At 43.2% G+C, this 18,607-nt stretch overlaps 2 protein-coding genes across 2 annotated transcripts; one reads left to right on the top strand and one right to left on the bottom strand.

Annotated features, from left to right (window-relative positions):
• Positions 1–5,936: 5,936 nt before the first annotated feature.
• On the bottom strand, positions 5,937–15,127 carry LOC311324789 (leucine-rich repeat transmembrane neuronal protein 4-like; the record flags this gene model as incomplete). Its single annotated transcript, XM_084457382.1, has 2 exons — positions 5,937–7,543; positions 14,998–15,127. 2 exons carry the CDS (start codon positions 15,125–15,127, stop codon positions 5,937–5,939), a joined length of 1,737 nt encoding a protein of 578 aa, XP_084313508.1.
• Positions 15,128–15,187: 60 nt separating this feature from the next.
• Positions 15,188–17,315, top strand: LOC311324788 (leucine-rich repeat transmembrane neuronal protein 4; the record flags this gene model as incomplete). The annotated part of the gene is made up of 2 exons (XM_084457381.1): positions 15,188–15,191; positions 15,763–17,315. 2 exons carry the CDS (start codon positions 15,188–15,190, stop codon positions 17,313–17,315), a joined length of 1,557 nt encoding a protein of 518 aa, XP_084313507.1.
• Between the last annotated feature and the right edge of the window lie 1,292 nt (positions 17,316–18,607).

Here is an 18,607-nt window from a genome sequence, read left to right as displayed (position 1 = left end):
TATCCATATATTTAACAGAGGACAATTATTCTAAGTTCCAGGTGAAACGGAAGGAAGCTGTATTCAGCGCTGGATGGTCAGCCTTGACGGCAACATCATATGTGAGGGGATCCAGCCCACCTTCTTGACAGGGCTTGCTGCATTATTTTCCACCTACTACATCTTCAATCTCCAGTACCAAGAAGAGGCAGCATGCACACTCGAGTTCATCCAGAGGTTAGATACCTTATATTTTTAATGACATGCTATTGGGAATCTACACATTTCCTGCCTTTTATAATCTGAGTGAGTTCCACAACTTGATTTTTGTCTGAAGAAACACTTTAATTTTTCAGGCGCTTTGTTGGAATAAACCCTGAGAGAGGCACCAAGGCTGGACGAGGCAAAGTCTTATCAAAGAAGACAGGCAAAGTCACCAACAAAAAGACAACAACAGTAAACACACATGTATCCACTCTGCTGAGGAAACTCATGGACTTTGAGTGGGACTTCATTTAAAATGGTAAGATTATTCAATCCCATTACTTGCTTATGAAGTATTTCAGGACTTGGGATATTGTTTCTTGAGATTTTTATGGTCATAGTCCACATTATGATAAAAGGAAATTAGGTGCACGCATGCTGATTTTATGTGAGAAGTTGCAATATAAGTTATTTTGGAACTCATCTCTCTCTCACTCTCTCTTTCTCTCTCACATACACACTGTATGCAGACACACACAGGGCTATCAAGACTGAACTGGCAGAACTGGCAGAACTGGTGTCTTCGAGTGGGCCATAATGAGTATTCACATGTGTAAATGAGAGGTAAAGTATGGAATATGGCCTATACGGCCTCTCATAATATTCAGTGTATTGAGATGTTACATTCAGTGTATTGAGATGTTAAAGTTTTACATTTTTCAATATATTTATATTTTGTCAGCACCAGTTTAACATGCAATTGCTCTGCATGTGAGATTTTCTGCTTTATATTAAAATAAAAAGTAAATAAACTAAAGTATCTGTGAATTCATCCCCCTTACATTGTTATCTCTCAAAGGACATATTGTTTGCCTTCTGTGCTTGTACACTGTAAAAAAATTTGCCTGTAAAAAAAACAGTAAACAGCTGGCAGCAGGGTTACCATTATGTTACTGTAAAATTTACATCTTTTTACTGTCACTAAAATTTACGGTTTTGTACTGTTAATGAAAAATACAGTAAGAACTGGTTAAAGTACATTTAAAAACCAGTTCTTACTGTATTTTTCATTAACAGTACAAAACCGTAAATTTTAGTGACAGTAAAAAGATGTAAATTTTACAGTAACATAATGGTAACCCTGCTGCCAGCTGTTTACTGTTTTTTTACAGGCAAATTTTTTACAGTGTAGGCTATGTAGTCTGTGGGCTACTGTCCTCTCCCAGGATGAAGTGTTTAGATTAAAGGCTAAAACCCTCTCCCTGGTTGAAGTGTGTAAGCTATATACTGCAAAAAGTACACTTTCCAAACTTGATACTCTTTACCACTCTACCATCCAGTTTGTCACCCATGCCACATACAATACACATACTGCACTCGTTACTCTTTGGACAATTAACCTTCCCATCAAACCTGTCATAACATTCCCTAGTTTAATCTCATTTGCACCCTTCTCCAACTATCACCTCTCTACCTATGTCACATTTTACACTAAATGCCTCTCACACACTGACTCCTACAAAAGCCAGTTAATTTACAATGGCTCTATACAATATCCAGTCTTAAAGCAGACTTCAAAGATGTACACACACATCAATTCTTTATGAACGCTGATTGCATTTGTATAACAGAAACATGGCTAACATCTGCCATAGCCACATTTGAGCTATGCATGTGACTATTTCTCTGCATGTCAACATCCCACCTGGTCATTGTCCAGGCCTTCCATCTGCCTGGGAGACCCACCTTTACCATCAAGTATCACTGCAAGGATAGCTTGACAATTCAGCAATCTGTGAACAACACTCACAATTCTTGTTTCTCTCTTAACCTCACAGTTTTCAGAAGAATGCCCCTCTCCTACCCATACATTTGGTGTAAGTAGGCTATGTAATTTAAGGTCTACATTTCCATCCAATTGACCTGAATGACAACTGTCAAACTGACGTGGAGTCCATATACATTCAATTGTAGTGATCTTGATTATTTCAGTTAAACAAGCACATTCTTCATATAAGAAGAGACGGCACATTGGTTTAATTCTAGCAATGAAAATACAATGAAAGTGCAATGGGGGTCCCTTTGCACAACAATGCTTATATAAACATCAAAATGTAATCTGACAGTGTTGTGCCCAATTAGTAAGTTGTAGAGCATGCCATCCGCTACCCATACAAGCATTATGAACCCCATTTAGCCACGGGGGGCGCTACAGCAATCAATTGCGTTTAAGCCACTTTTAAGAATTTTGGCTTGTTATAGCGCCACCCTTTGGCCTAACTGCTTCATATTTCTTGAGTTACCTCAAGATATGCTCTGGTACTACTATATCTGTTTTAGGAAATACCATCCAAGCGGTTAGGCCTTAACAGGAAATGAGCTCTCTAGCGCCCCCATTCAGTTTGATCTGGCCAGTAATGGAGGCTTTGCCTCAGGCTGACATTGTTGATATGAACACAAAGTTTTGTGGTGTTCCATCTATTCCATCAGAAGTAATATGCCTTTTTGTGAAAAGCCACACCCTCTGCAATATTCAATTGCTCATAGTGGCTCTTTTCATCAAGTTTTCTAAATTATGCCGAGATGGAACTTTAGATATTAATTGCTAGATTCTACCTACTGTGCTTCATGTAGATTGACAAAACTTTCTAGGAGGAGATAGATTTTAAGTGTTTTTCTACAATTGCAAAATTGTTGCAAATTAACATAATCTGAAGTTATGGCTCTTTGAGGCAAATTTATTCAACCTGATGAGACATATATGCCTCCAAAGCGTCATGACTCTAGCTCCAACGGGGCATGAGATATGACCTTTCAAAGTTAGCATTTTAGCCCCTTTTATGTATTTTGGCTTGTTATAGCGCCACCCTGTGGCCAATCAGGCTCTTCTTTCTCGAGTGACCATTAGACATACCCTGGTACCACTGGACCGTGGTTCGGAAAGCTCTGCATGGCGGTTAGGCCTAAACTGAAAATGAGCTCTCTAGCGCCCCCATTTGGTTTGATTCGGCCAATAATGCAGTGGCCGCCTCAGGTTATATCTGCACAGATGTCTACCAAGTGGCGTGGTGTTCTGCACAACCCTTAAGAAAGTATACCCCTTTATGTGAAAAGCCACGCCCCATGCCATTTTCATTGGCTCATAGTTGCTGTTAAATGTAACTTTTTCTACTTTTGCCGAGATGGAATTATAGATATCGGTCCTTAGATTGTGTGTACCCAGTATCATGCAGATTGGTCAAAGTCTCTAGGAGGAGATAGATTTTAAGCGTTTTTCAAAAAATTCAAAATGGCGGAAAATCTATATAACCGGAAGTTATGGGTCTTTGAGGCAAATTTGTTCATCGTGAGGAGAGACATATGTGTGCAAAGTGTCATGTCTGTAGGTCAAACGGGGCCTGAGATATGCCTGTTCAAAGTTCGGAACTTCAGTCGGCTGCTATAGCGCCCCCTTTTGGCCAATCAATGTGAGACTTGCTCCATGGCTTCGGGCCATAAGCCTCTACCATCGTGCCAAGTTTTCGTAAAAAGTTACCAATCGGCTATAGGGCCTGGCATAGGCTCCCATGGCGGAAAAAGAATAATAATAACACTACCAATTACAATAGGGTCTTCGCCCCTACGGGGCTTGGCCCCTAATAAATAAAGTGCTCAGACACTAAAATGAAATAAATCTGTAATCTTTGGAAGTCACACATTCACATTTATTTCAAAGGCTAATTTATACTTGGTTGTATGACGCTTTTGAAAGTGTCGACAGACAGAAATGACGTCACTGTCGACACTTTTTTGAGTAGGTGAGGATTTTGTCGGTTGCATTTTTCAAAATCTTTCAAAATGTTTCCTTAGTCTAAGAGGAAATCACAAACCACATACAGCACCTTTAAACCTTTCCGAGCATACAGAACCTCATGAAAAGCATTTTTTACAGTACTGGGGGGGTCTTTTTTTGGCCACACAGTAGGGCTGCACGATTATGACAAAAGATAATAATTGCGATTATTTGCTTCAAAATGCTAATTGCGATTAATAATTGCGATTAATATTTAATATATAATATTTATATATAATAACCAAAATGCTCCCAAATCACGGACGTTGATCCCTTTCTTGCTACTAACTCACTGACCTCGTTTGCGCTCATTTTTTCACTACTCACGGCTGCGGGTACTCTTGTGACACTGGTCTTGACCTACTGCTACTGTATCTGTCTTCTCAGTGAAATTGCTGCGCACAGCGCACTCAGCGGGAACGCATGTGATTGGTCAGACAGCATAAGTGCCTGTGATTCGTCCGTGTAGTCCTAGCACACTCAATTCAAAGCAAAATTATTAATCACATTAATTGCGGCCTTTTGCGATTAGTTAATCCTGGAGGTCATAATTGCGATTTCGATTAATTTACGATTAATTGTGCAGCCCTACCACACAGTGACACACACGTTGCACACATAGTGAGAGGCGACACGGCTCACAGCACACACACACACACACACATGCAATTTTCTGGGGTCACCTGTGGAAATGGTTCCCTGTATTTGTCCCATCCCAGCTGTCCTCCTCCAGGGGCCAGCCATCGATCATAGCACTCAGGGACCAAGTCCAAGTGTTCAGTCCAGGTCCTGGTCAGGGACCGGACTGAAGAGCATCTGTTCTTCTGCATGTTTTCATATTGGGTTCTTTGTGAGGAAACCCTTGTGAACACGGGGAGAACATGCACACTCCACACAGAAAGACCCGGAGGCCTTCTTGCTGTGAGGTGACAGAACTAGGTACTGCGCCACTGTGCCGTGCGTGAGTGATCTCGGGGTTCAGCGTCTTGCTCAAGGACACAACGGCACACTGCCGGGAGCTGGGATCGAACCGGGGACCTTGAGTCTCCCAGCTGGCCACTCTACCCCCAGAGCTATGTCATTGCAATAAGTGCTTCTGCCAGAACTGTACACATTTGCTCTACTATACTGAATGTCATTGATAATGATAGAAACTAAAGGAATATTTGAAAGACTAAGGTTTCCCCCCAAATGGATTCTATTTGAGTAAACAAGCATGGTTCTTCTAGAAATGTCCGGGGATAGAGAGTGATTGTTGTGAAAGGGTTGCAATCTCAATATTCCTAGTATTAATCAATCAATTCATATAAATCATTCATTCAATTCATCCACAGAAATGCATGGAAAAGGAAGGGTGATACAGCTCTTCACAAATTCACAGCAACCAAGCTTTAAGACTGACTTCCTTTGGCCTCCACACTGTTTCTATAGCTCTGCAGTGTTCATACTATGTGAGTACTACAATGGCATGGGAGTGTAAATGTGATATACTGTATAATGTTACTCAGTAAAAACACATTTGGAGCAAAAGAATAAACCCACCCCACCTTTTTTTTTTATCTGCCCATGTGATTACAGGTGCTGTGCCCACAGGTCAAAGTTCAGCAGATGTATGCTTATTACGGTATGCGCCTATGACACACATCAGATCTTTTTTTTTTCTTCTTTTTTTTTTACAAAGTTACACAAACGCAATTGTCATAAACCGCCAAATAGTCTTGTTACTGTAACCTTAATATCATGACCAGCTACCTCTATCGGGAGCATAATCGTAGGCATTTAGAATAAATGAGCATTGAGAAGTAGTGATGCAATTACATTATTAAGAAACAAGACGGCCAAACAAAGAAATAGCATCCAGCAGTACCTTGTACCTCTGTCTCTCAGCTGTAGAGTGTGTTGTTAAGATGGAGCCCACACCTCACACCTCACACTCTCTGGACCCCGAGGTAGAGCAGGTGCACGGCCCCGCCTCGTCCACCAGAGTGTCCATCGTGTCTGAGTTCGTATGGTAGCTGAGGTAATACTCTTGCAGCTGAGAGTTGAGGTTCAGCTCTTGCTTGTTGGCCTTTTTCCTGCGCTTGTGGTTGACTGAGTGCTGCTGCAGCTGCCTCATGGTATTGGGGTAGCGTCTCCATGACACATAAATCACCAGGAGGATCAATGACACTGACAGAAACAGGGCTACACTACCTGCAATGATTTTATGGAAGGCCATGTGCTCGAAGTCTAGCTCTGGGATAAATGGTGCGGATGGGGTGTTGGAGGTCTCCAGCGTTGACTCCTGTATGTCTGAATACGTTACAGCCCGTGGGAGAGGCGAGGAGGTTAGTCTCAGTGCTGGGGATGCGGGTGGAGCTTGGCTTATTGCGACAGAGGGAGATGGAGGTCTTGTGGTGTAACCAGCAGAGGTTGAAGCCGGGCTTGTGATCACAGCAGCGGTGAGGGACACATCTAAGCCCTCACATATGGAGTAGTTCCTCACCGTGTCCATCATCCGGTCACCCTGGACGGACTTGGGGCCGCTGCATATCATGCTGGTGTCCTTGAACCCTCTGAAGTTCTTCAGCCAGGCCACCAGGGGGCAGATGCTGGGGCCACAGTCCCAGGTGTTCCCTGTCAGACTTATGGTTGTCAGGGAGATCCATGAGGATACAGCGTCTTGAGACACGTTGCTGAGCTTGTTAGATTCAAGATTGAGTATTTGTAAGTTGGGCATGCACTGGAAAACAGCAGGGTCTAAGATCTGGATGTCATTCCCTGAAATATCTAATTTCTGCAGTGTGTTCCAGATCCAAGGCAAGCCCTGATTGATGGTTCTAATGCGGTTCCATTGCAAGTAAAGGGCCCGGAGGTTGTTCAGGCGTGGGAAAAGGAAAAAAATAATCCTTGAAAACTGATTATGTTCCAGATGAAGTTCCTTCAGTTTAAGCAGCCCCAGGAAAGCAGTACGAGTGAGGGTCCTTAGGCGATTGTAACCCAGGTCCAGGAACTCCAGGCTGCGGCATTCCAGAAAGGTTCGGACGGGGATCTTTTTTAGACCATTGGAGCGGAGGTGAAGGTTCTGGAGTTTGCGCAGGCCATAGAAATGGCCGGGTTGCAGGTTCTGGAGCTGGTTATAGGACAAATCAAGATTCCGCAGGTTGGGCACGGCGCTGAACGTGTTATTGTGAAGATGTGCGATCTTGTTGGAGCTGAGAATGAGCTCTTTGAGCCTCCGTACCCCCTGGAAGGATAAGCCGTCTATGACACTGATGGAGTTGTGGTCCAGGTAGAGCCAGACGAGCTGGTTGAGGTGGGCGAACTGATAAGGCAGGAGGAGAAACAAGCTGTTGTACCTCAGGGACAGACCCTGGCAGCCGGTCGAGATGTTTTCTGGGACATCTTGGAAGATCCCAGACTCACAGTAAACAATCTTCCCCTCACAGCGACAGCTGAAGGGACAGGTTCTCTCCCCCTGGGCGAGCAGCAGCACGGCCGAAACGTGGAGGAGCAGACGTGACAGCTTCCCATCCCAGATGGGGGAACCTGGAGGGGGACAGGTGATGTGATACAGTAGGATTTATCATCCATGATATATGATATGATAGGACATATCATCCATGATATATGATATAATAGCACATATCATCCATGATATATGATATGATAGGACATATCCATAAGGAGTGGACCCCCAGCCTATTAACCTGGAAGAATACTGTTGCATATCAATCTTTTTAGGGAGACTTTCAAGTGAAAATTAATAATTTAGCATAACCCCATGCATCACAAATAAGTTGCCCTATAGCAGCAGAATTTGCATATGAACATATGAACGCATGAACACATATACTGTACAATAAGGGCATCGTTAGCATTTTTCTTTATAATTATCAGAAGGTGAGATTTGTTAGTTTTAATGGACAATATTGACACCTAAATAGTATTTATAGGTAGTCTATAGAGGGGTTTAGCCCATTGGGTTGTATTTGGTAAATACAATCCAAAGGGTGAACTCTTCTACCTATATAGGCTATAACAAATAGGCCTAAATTAATAAATAAAAACACCGACCATAAAGCGCATGAAAAACTTCGTTCATTAAGCTGTACATTCGTTTAACATAATCATAAAGTGGTCACTCACCCATCGTCAGTGAAAAAGGAGCCAGTCCGAGCCAACAGTTAGAGGAGCATGGACTTCTATCATGAAATGCACCTGCTTTTTGAAATGGGTAAGCTATTCGAAAATGTGCCAGAGTTAGAGATGATCCACATGGAAAACATGTTTATAAAAAGGCGGAGCATGGTCTTCGAACTACTGGGTATCAGAAATCTGCGGTGGAAAGACGTAGAGCACTCATCATCACTGTAGGTTACTTTAACGACACGCCAGCTAGCAGGCTCTATATAGGATATACAAAATACAAATCAGTTCCAGCACGGATTTTAGCGACACACGTATTGCAATCGCTTGTAAGGTTTCTCTCGCACTCTGCTGCTCTCCTTCTCTGTTCTCCACTCAAGTCTCTCTTTCTCTCTCTCTCTCTCTCTCTCTCTCTCTCTCTCTCTCTCCATCTCCATCTGCGTGTGCGCGTGAGAAAGAGAGAGAGAGAGGGTAGAGAGAGAGAGAGTGTGTGTGTGTGTGTGTGTGTGTGTGTGTGTGTGTGTGTGTGTGTGTGTGTGTGTGTGAGTGTTTGTGTGCGTGTGCTTGAGGGAGGGGGGGCGGAGGGTGTGTGGGGGGGGGGGGGGGTGTAGGTTATACTGTATGTGCACTTTTGTTCATCGAACGGAGGCCCTACTTTGCCCTAATACACCAATACATTTGAGAAATCAGAGCAGATGGAAGGATTAAACGAACTGTCCTCTATTTAATCGCACTAACATCAAATTAGATTTTTGATTTTCGTTTAGGGAAACGATGGTATAATTCGACATAATTTGTCAGGATTAAACATTGTCATTACAGGCTGCTAGATGTTAGCTCTGCATGGAATTTTTATTTTTTCCAGAATGACCACGCTATTTCTTTTTTTCTTTTATTTATTTAATGAATGCCTGCTGATGATGTCATGCAGGAGTTTAGTAATAGACACGCCAAAACATGTTGCCTATAGTTACAGTAGGCCTATATGAAACATATTGGGGAGTAGCAGCATCTTATGTGCGCAGAGGGAAACACATTGTGCTGTTTTGCACTGGCATTTTCGTTGAAAAATTGAACATCTCAAAGAAAATAGTCTTCTTTGTCTAAAACTAATCGAATCTAATGATTCAATTCTGTTCAGAATCAGAGGTGAACAAACTGTGCAACACATGAATACATCAAATAAACAAAAAACTACCTGGACCACTTTGATTGATCTCAAATTATTAATTATGTTAAGAATAGCACTCTTGAACTGTCTGCAGTGCTTTTTAAATCACCACAAATATCTGATAATCTAAGAGTCAATCATCTATGACATAAAAGTGAGCTATAAATATAATCCATGCCAAAAATGATAGTTTGAATAAAACTCAGATCAGATCTCAGATCTGCTCAGTTTAGATATTGGGCCAGCAGGTGGCAGTCTTGCACCATTACATCCCTCCTAAAATCCCCGTTAAAAAGTGACACCTGTCACAGGTTGGTCTGGACAGTCACTACTATGTATTATCATCCTAGAATGGTATGATAGGATCATGCCTGTATGTGTCCTGCATTTCTTGGGCCGCCAAATGAAAGTGTCATATCAAATGCTTTCAAACATCTTAGTAGCTTCACTGACTGAGTTGAGTGCATTATATCATCCAAACAAAATGTGTCTATGTTGTTTTGTATAGTCTGTAACTTTGTGTCTTATGTCTGTACCTTATTGTATTCGAAAATGAGATGATACATCTCAAGGGGCTATCCTCAATAAATTCAAAATTCAAATTCAAATATGATCCAAGATGGAGATGTTTAATGACAAAATGATTACTAATACCATAAGTAAGTTAAAGCTAGCAGAGCGCTGGTACAGTGTGACCTTAACACCAGACAGGATCACATCCTTCTTTATGTTCCTACAGGGTTTCCCATTAAGCGCGTGAGGCTGTGGCCTCAGAGACACATGGGCTGCGGTGTCATCCATCGATGAAAGGAACCATCCATCAAGCCCTCGAACCTGGGATGAGAGGTGGATGATGTTAACCTGGGAGGAGAGATGGATGATGTTAACCTGGGAGGAGAGATGGATGATGTTAATCCACAAAAATGTCAACATATTATCGTACCTCAAAATGGAGAAGCAGATGAACAGACCAATGAAACATTTCCTGGCTCCTCTTTTTAGAAATAGGCCTCTTTTTTTTCGTGCTACGCTACTTCATTCAAGGACACCATGCCCGAGAACAAATTCCTAGTTCTGTTGTAAAACTACAATGGCAATAAAACTAATTCTGATTCTGATTCTCATACTGCTTTATTGCTTCTTTTATTTTTTTTTATTTTTTAGCAAACATAGCTAAACTAAGGGAGTACAGAGGTAAACAAAATGATAAGTCAAATTTGAACATCATTACCTGTTAAAAGATACCCAGATAGCAAGCGGATCTGGGCCATATACAGGCCGGATCTGGGCCATATACAGGCCAGATCTGGCCCTTGTGGCTTAGTTCTGGCCCATATATGGCCCAGAATCATTACACATCCGCTTGCTATCTGGGTACAGTTGGTACAGTGCTGTGGACAGCGGACCAGGCTTCACAGCATCATGTTGTCTGTGAAGTTCTCCCTTTAATTAAAGTTAAATAGTTTAGGCAGAACCAGCCAAGGTATCAAGAGAGGAAATCACAACCATGTTAAAGTTTCAGACACTCTTCAGTAACTCAGACCTGTACGTTTCCTCTCTAATTGCATTTGATATTTTTACATAATGCGTTACTGTGGGATTCATTATCCAGGAACGAGCAGGCCTATCCCTTGTTCTATAATTCAGGGCTCAGTCACAGATAGTAATCAAAGTTTCATAGAAGGCAATTTGGTTTGCTGGGGTGAGATGAGCAGGCACTATTGCTTTGGGCTGTAGTGCTTCTCAAGGTAAGGAGCTTAAGAGACCTTGTTTTCGAAACTGACAATCAATAATGTGTTTGGGGAACAAAAGAAAGCCTGCGTTTGATCCCATGGCAAAATCTTTGTCATGAATTGAGTTCTTGCTGAGAGGAGTTAAGTAGAAAGAGAATGTTGAATATTGGGATGTAGTGCACAAGTATATGTTATGAACACACAAGCAGGCTTAATCTACTCAATAAGTAAATATGGGTTAGGTGAACATTTATACATGATAAATAAGAGCCCACATACTGGTACTCTACACACCAGAGATGAAAGTGAAACTTTGAGTCCATGTGGCTTAACATGGGATAATAAATAAACACTATACCGTACTATTTTGATAAAGATGACAGCAAGACATATCGAAATCTCCTTCTTACTGTAAGAATTACAGACAATGTGTTTTCAGATACTAAATACAAGTCACAAAAATTAAATCCACTTTATTTCCAGCTCATTTCACAAAATAAATACACTTTGAATTGTGTAGAAAACCCTCTGTTACAGAAAGGGAAGATGAACGAGCTAGCTCGCCCCGGCCTACAGTAGGTTACTGTGGAACACCTTGTTTTTGCTGAGGAGTTCTATAGGGAGAAAGAAGTGATTAGAAGAACCTTTAAGAGCTTGGATGAGAAAAAGGAAATCAATCCACATTGCACAGTCTCACCATGGTGTGTAATTATAGTAATTAACAAAGATCTCTGGGGCTCCTCGGGAAATAATGCTGGGGAAAACAATGTTTAGTTTTAAATGTTTGCTTTAATCATTGCATTTTCCTCTGTAGTAGGCCTGGTGTAATCTTCCATCCTGATGTGGGATCTTCGGTCTATGTTCTCATTACAATAGGTGTTGCTGTGCTGCTTGACTTGGTTTGATCGGTTTCAGCTCCCTGTTATCACACAACAACTGCAGTGTATTAGCAATATGCGCTAAATGTACAGAGCCTTGAATCAGAAACGATGACTGGGTCCCTCGCTCAGATGCCAAGAAGGTCAAGAACTTGAGTGACAATCAGTCACTAAGCTTTGCATGATGTTTCAAATAGTTTTGAATATAACTAATTGATATGAATCAACTCATCTGTCCTTTTGAGAGCAATAACTTCATTAACTTGGTTGAGATGATAAATTGAGGGAATTTATACATTTTTGTTAATTTTTCTGCTTTTAGTTTTTATGCCCCCAACCTCTGGAACACCCTGCCGGAGTGCCTAAGAAGGGTCGAAACAACGGAGGTCTTCAAGCGAGATCTCAAGACGTACCTTTTCGGCCTAGCCTACAATCACTAGCCAGGACCTTGAGACGCAGAAAGGCAGCCTCAAACCTACCTGTGAATCTTCTGTATACATTGGTGTATATCCTGCTATGCACTGTATGTATATCTAGATGTGTACAGAAGCTGGTTGCCCTGAAACAGGCATGTTCTGTTGTAATATCTGTGTTGTTTCTATGGCTCAGCGTGCTACTATCCGTATCCTGCCTCCCCTCTCTCTACTGCCTCTCTCTCTCCCTCCTACCTTCTAACCAGGTCCAGTGGATGCCCCACTGTCGCCCGCAGACCACCCTGAGTCCGATACTCCCGTGTCAGTTGTGGATGTCGTAGTATTTAGTTAACACACACACACGCGCACAAACATACATCAGTCCACATCTGGCTTAGGCCTGGACCTGGGCCCAGTCCCCCTTCCCCTCACCCTAACCCGGGTCCGTATCCTTTTCCTACCCCCACCCTACCCCCGACCCCTGCCTCTAACTGGGCCCAGGCACACTCATGCACACACAGACATACACCAGTGTTTGCCATACTTCTCCCATGATGCTCTGAAATGTAATTTAATGTTATTTATTGCTCTATAAATGTTCTTAGCCTTAGACAAATATATTCCAGGAGCTTGCTCAAGGTTGCTTGTTTTAATAGCTGAGTTGCTTTTATGAATCTGTGTGCTACTAACCCTTTTCTGCCTCCCTTCTCCCTAGTGCCTCTCTCTCTCCCTCCTATCTTCTAACCAGGTCCAGTGGATGCCCCACTGTCACCAGCAGACCACCCTGAGTCAGATACCCCCTTGTCATACCCCCGGCCCAGTCCCCCTTCCCCTCACCCTAACCTGGGTCCGTATCCTTTTCCTACCCCCTCCCTACCCCTGACCCCTGCCTCTATCTGGGCCCAGGCACACTCACGCACACACAGACATACACCACTGTTTGCCATGTCTCTCCTATGATGTTTTTAGCCTCTCTTACTCTGAAAATGTAATTTAATGTTATTTATTGCTTTATAAATGTTCTTAGCCGGTAGACAAACATACTCCTGGAGCTTGCTCGATCGCCTTGTTGAGAGGGGTTAGGGAAGAATTTTTACAGCTCACTTATCTGGCCCCCGGGTGATTACTGTTTTTGTGCTTCCCTCTGGAATATGTAGGGGTGGGACGTATGCTCACCTCCCTTGTTCTCTGTAAAGCGCACTGGGTTGCCTCTGGGTATATACAAATAAAGCTTTGATTGATTGATTGATTGATACTAAATCATGTACTAAATGGATCTGGCGTCATCATCATCACAATGTGATGTGCTGGTGATGACTATGTTGGTGATGACATTTTTTGCCATTTGCAAAACAACTAGCCTCATGGATGACTAGCATGCTGTAGCTAGCTAGGCTACATGTAATGTATACCAAACTAAATATATAAAAGTGATACACAAATCATTCTAATTATTTAAATGTACAAAAATACAACTCATATTACACGTGATAAGTGTACACGCCAAACACAAAGAATAGAGTAGAGTTTCCTACTTTTCTTGATAACAGGACAGGAACTTGAAAGCCATGTGCTAAACTATGACCTCAGATTACTATGGCTACCAAATAAACTTTCTTGGAAAAAAAAAAAGTAGACCTACTGTACATTATGCACAGTGTGATGGTGATGACAGCGATATCAAGGGACAGGTAGATGTTAACAAAATAAAGTAATAAAAAAAAAAAAAAAAGCTTAATGTGTGCATGTAATATATTAGTTTAAGTAAAAATGAAGTAGCCTAATATACTTTTTTTTTTTTATAAAAAAAATAATAATAAAAAAACACATTCATTTATAATAAATAATGTTTGAGATATGGCCTTATAATGTATTTGAAAACTCTGGGTTGGGGACAACACCAAAACAGAGATATTCTAGCCTACCACAAAACAAGTCCTAGATAACCATTTAAAAAGTCTATAGGCCTTGTCTTTGTCTAGGCTATACTAATTCATGATATGTAGCCTAATCTTATTGTGCATTATGTGTTTTTAATGGAAAGACACCCAGGAGACTGTAATTTGCCCGAAATCTGGGAAATATGAGCACTCACTAGGGCAAATTGTAGAAAATGTCCAAATGTGTGTCACAATGTTTATAGTCCTAGTAAGTGTTTTATTGTATGCAGCAGCACAAGTCCCCCGTGTCCCCATGGGAACAGTAAGGTGTGATCCTTTAGGCTACCAGGGCGCGCCGCGGCCAGGAGAGGGCACCCAAAGAGAGTCCACATGGGCGGCGGAGCCAGGGGGAAAACAGGCTGCATTAAGACTACAGCGAGAAGGGAGAATGCAGCTGCCTACAGTCTGCAGCATTATAATCGATCAACAGTAGCCTATAGTCTTCATCCCAGCAATGATTTACATTGGATTATAAATCTACAGGCTATAAGCCCATCTCCGTCGGAATACATTCCCCACGGTTTCCGCATGTCCTGTTTGTTACATTACGTCTTGATTGAACTAATTAATAGAATTCACAAATCTCGCCAAGAATTTCGCCTTAATCTCCCCTCAAAGGAATTGTCAGTGCCAAGTATATGCTCTCCGAGTGTTTTTCTTTGCATACGGAGTCTGTCTTTGTCTTTTGAGACTTAGGACTAACAGGGATAAGCTTGTACTTCTTTTCAAATAATTTCCGGACTTGTGAGGGAAGGACAGGTGCGCGGTGCCCAGAAGCGACGTTTCTATCCGGAGCCGCGCGGCTCCTTTCTGGGGATATTCAGACCCGATGCCGACTGACCGCGACATGCACGATTTAGGATCAATAAAGCGGGGACTCTAACCTTAGGACAAGAGATGCGCGCAGACATGGGTATGTAAACACATATTTTGTTTTACTGTAGTGTGTAGGCTACGCTACCACCACTGCACACATATTTCTAAAGGATCATGATATAGTTCAAGTAGTGGCTTATGCCTTCCGCATCACTGCTAATAAAAATAAATACATAAGACCTAAATAAATGAACTAGACGTCCTCAATGAAATTCCACAGTTCGCATCACCGTCTTTGTATTAGCCTACTTGAATAGTATGAATTGAATAGTGTATAATGTATAGTAGCCTACTGTTTGGATTGCGTGTGTAGGTTAGGGGGGTGGTTAGGGTTAGACTGACAAAACCAAGTAGCCTACCGGTATCTCGACATTTCAACTTCAAACCTGTTGACGGTCACACCAAAATAGATATTGCGTTTGTTGTAGATTATTGCAGTAGTGTGGGAATTCAGCACTCTGTCAAAGTCGGTTCCAGGGGATGAACAGTAACTTTCATCGAGCCATCATGTTCTAGGTTTAAAAAGAAAAAAAAGGGTTAAAACTGAGTCTCAAACCTGTAGGGAGAATTAAGCTTCTACTCTTTCGTGTGTCCCTGTGTGTCTGCAGGATCTCTGGTGTGGTGTCGATGTCTCATCATCATAACCGTGGTGGTGCAGACCAGGCCGGTGGCGGCCCCGGGCCCTGTCCGCGAACGCCCCTGTCCCCAGAGCTGCCGATGCGATGGGAAAATAGTGTATTGTGAGTCTAACGCGTTCCGTGACGTGCCCAACAACGTGTCCGGCGGCTGCCAAGGCCTCTCCCTGAGATACAACAGCCTGGTCAGTCTCCGAGCCAGTCAGTTCTCCGCCCTCAGCCAGCTGGTGTGGCTCTATCTCGACCACAACTACATCAGCGAAGTGGACAGCCACGCCTTCCAGGGCGCACGGAGGCTCAAAGAGCTGATTCTCAGCTCCAACAAGATCACGCATCTGAGAAACGTCACTTTTCACACTGTGCCGAACTTACGGAATCTTGACCTCTCTTATAATAAGATGCAGGTCCTCCTTCCCGGTCAGTTTCAGGGCTTACGGAAGCTACTTAGTCTTCACCTCCGCTCGAATTCCTTGAAAACTGTTCCCGTGCGAGTTTTCCAGGACTGTCGCAATCTGGAGTTTCTTGATCTCGGCTATAACCGACTGCGAAGTCTCACTCGAAATGCCTTCGCCGGGCTTCTCAAACTCATCGAGCTTCACTTGGAACACAACCAATTCTCCAAGATAAACTTCTCTCACTTCCCTCGACTCGGCAACCTGCGGGCGCTCTATTTACAGTGGAACCGGATCAAGTTATTAAGTCAGGGTCTTACCTGGATGTGGACCTCTTTGCAAAAACTGGACCTCTCTGGAAACGAACTACAAGAGTTAGACGCCAGTACGTTCCAGTGCCTCCCCAATCTACAGACCCTAAACCTGGACTCCAACAAGCTCAGCAACATGTCCCAGAAGACAGTGAACGCCTGGATCTCCCTCATCACCATCAGTCTGGCTGGTAACGTGTGGTACTGCAGTCCCAGCATTTGCCCCCTCGTCGCCTGGCTTAGGAGCTTCAAGGGCAACAAGGAGTCAAGTATGATCTGTGCTGCCCCCAAAGAAGCTCAGGGGGAGAAAGTTATCGACGTGGTAGAGACACTTGATATCTGTAAAGTAACGTCCACCTCGTCTATCTCAACCACATCCCCCCACACCTCCACCTCCCACCCCCACCCCCACCCCCATCCCACCCTGGGTAGAACGGACGAGGAGCTGACCTGGAATGCCACAGCCACACCCCCCCCTCCCTCAGGCGTCTCCCCAAACCTCCCTCTCCCAGATACCGAATACGTTTCGTTCCACAAGATCATCGCCGGCAGCGTGGCGCTCCTCCTGTCGGTGGCGGTGATCCTGTTGGTCATCTACGTGTCATGGCGGCGCTATCCCAGCAGCCTCAAGCAGCTCCAGCAGCGCTCTGTGAGCAAAAAGCGACGGAAAAAGGTACGAGAGACGGAACGTACCATTAGCTCGCCTCTGCAAGAGTACTATGTGGACTACAAACCTACAAACTCTGAAACTATGGATATGCTGGTCAATGGGACCGGACCCTACACATACACCATCTCAGGCTCCAGGGAATGTGAGGTATGACCCATCGCCCTACTAAAATCCATTTCCACTGCGGGGCACGAGAGGTAAATTTCTATAATGTGCGGGGAAAAGATATTTTGAATCTTTTCTCCCGTTGTTCTGTGTTGTGTGTGTCTGTAGATGGGAAATAAGGTTTACTGCATGGTGACTTGGTTTGCCAGATGTATGAACCATGATTATAACCCTCCTTCAGACTTTCAGGAACTCACCATAGAAACTACCATTCATTCAAACTGTCAAATTGATGTTTGCTTTAAAAGATGAAAGCGAAGGGTGGGCTCAAAAATGTATTAGACTTTGCCGGTCAAATCACTGTGCAGTGACTCTTTTCCTGTCCTGTGTATTTGCTACAAACGCATACATTGCCAAAGGCTTTGTTTGTGGTAAACGTCATGTGGTTGTGGTAAACATCATGTAGGTAAACAATGTGGATGATGACTTGTTCATGAGTTATTAACATTGTTTTCTAAAATAATGTATGATGTACACAGTATAGTACATCATACATACAGTGTATCTCCCTTGTGACATATAGAAAGTAAATAAAATTCTAGTTAGTATACAGCATGGGTTCCCAAACTGTGAGGCGGGCCTCCCCTGGGGGGTCCGAAAGAAATTCAGGGGAGGTGCGGAGTGATAAAAATACAAATAGAAAAGGGAAACATGTTTTTTTAAATCAAAAATAATAATAATAATTTTCTATGGTTTTTATGAATGAAACATATTTTTAAAGGTCAGGATATCTAAATAAATAATGGGAGAGATGAATACTAAATTTGTGGATAGTGCAGAGAGAGCCCCTCCCCCGCAGGCATGAATGTATTGTGCGAAAACGTCATAACGTTAACTAGCAACAGGTGCCACCGAGCTAACTTAGCTGTGTAACGTTATGGGCTAGCTAACGCTGCCTTGCAAAATGGACAAATTTGGGGGGTTGGGGGGGCGCGGGTGTGTCACTGTTTTCAGAGGGGAGGCCCACATTGATGGAGTTTGGGAACCCATGGTATACAGCACGAAGTGGAGCAGGTACCACAGGTTTCTGTGGATCAGACAGAACGCCAGGCAGCCCAGACAGGAGGCCGGGATGATCGAAGCGCTCCACGCCGGAGGCAGACACACTTTCTCATAGCAGGAAGAAGCGTGATTTTATCACGGGGAATTGGAAGTGAGTCTGAGAGATCTCTGAGACTGAGCGAGTCTGAGATCTCTGAGACTGAGCGAAAGGTCGACAGTGTGGATTTCCCTGAGTTGTGTGCTACTCTGAACGCATCAGAATGGAGGCATTGAGGAGC

Source organism: Borostomias antarcticus (genome assembly GCF_949987555.1).
Source record: "Borostomias antarcticus genome assembly, chromosome: 23".
Classification (NCBI taxonomy): domain Eukaryota; kingdom Metazoa; phylum Chordata; class Actinopteri; order Stomiiformes; family Stomiidae; genus Borostomias; species Borostomias antarcticus.
This window is presented reverse-complemented; position numbering and strand designations above follow the sequence as displayed.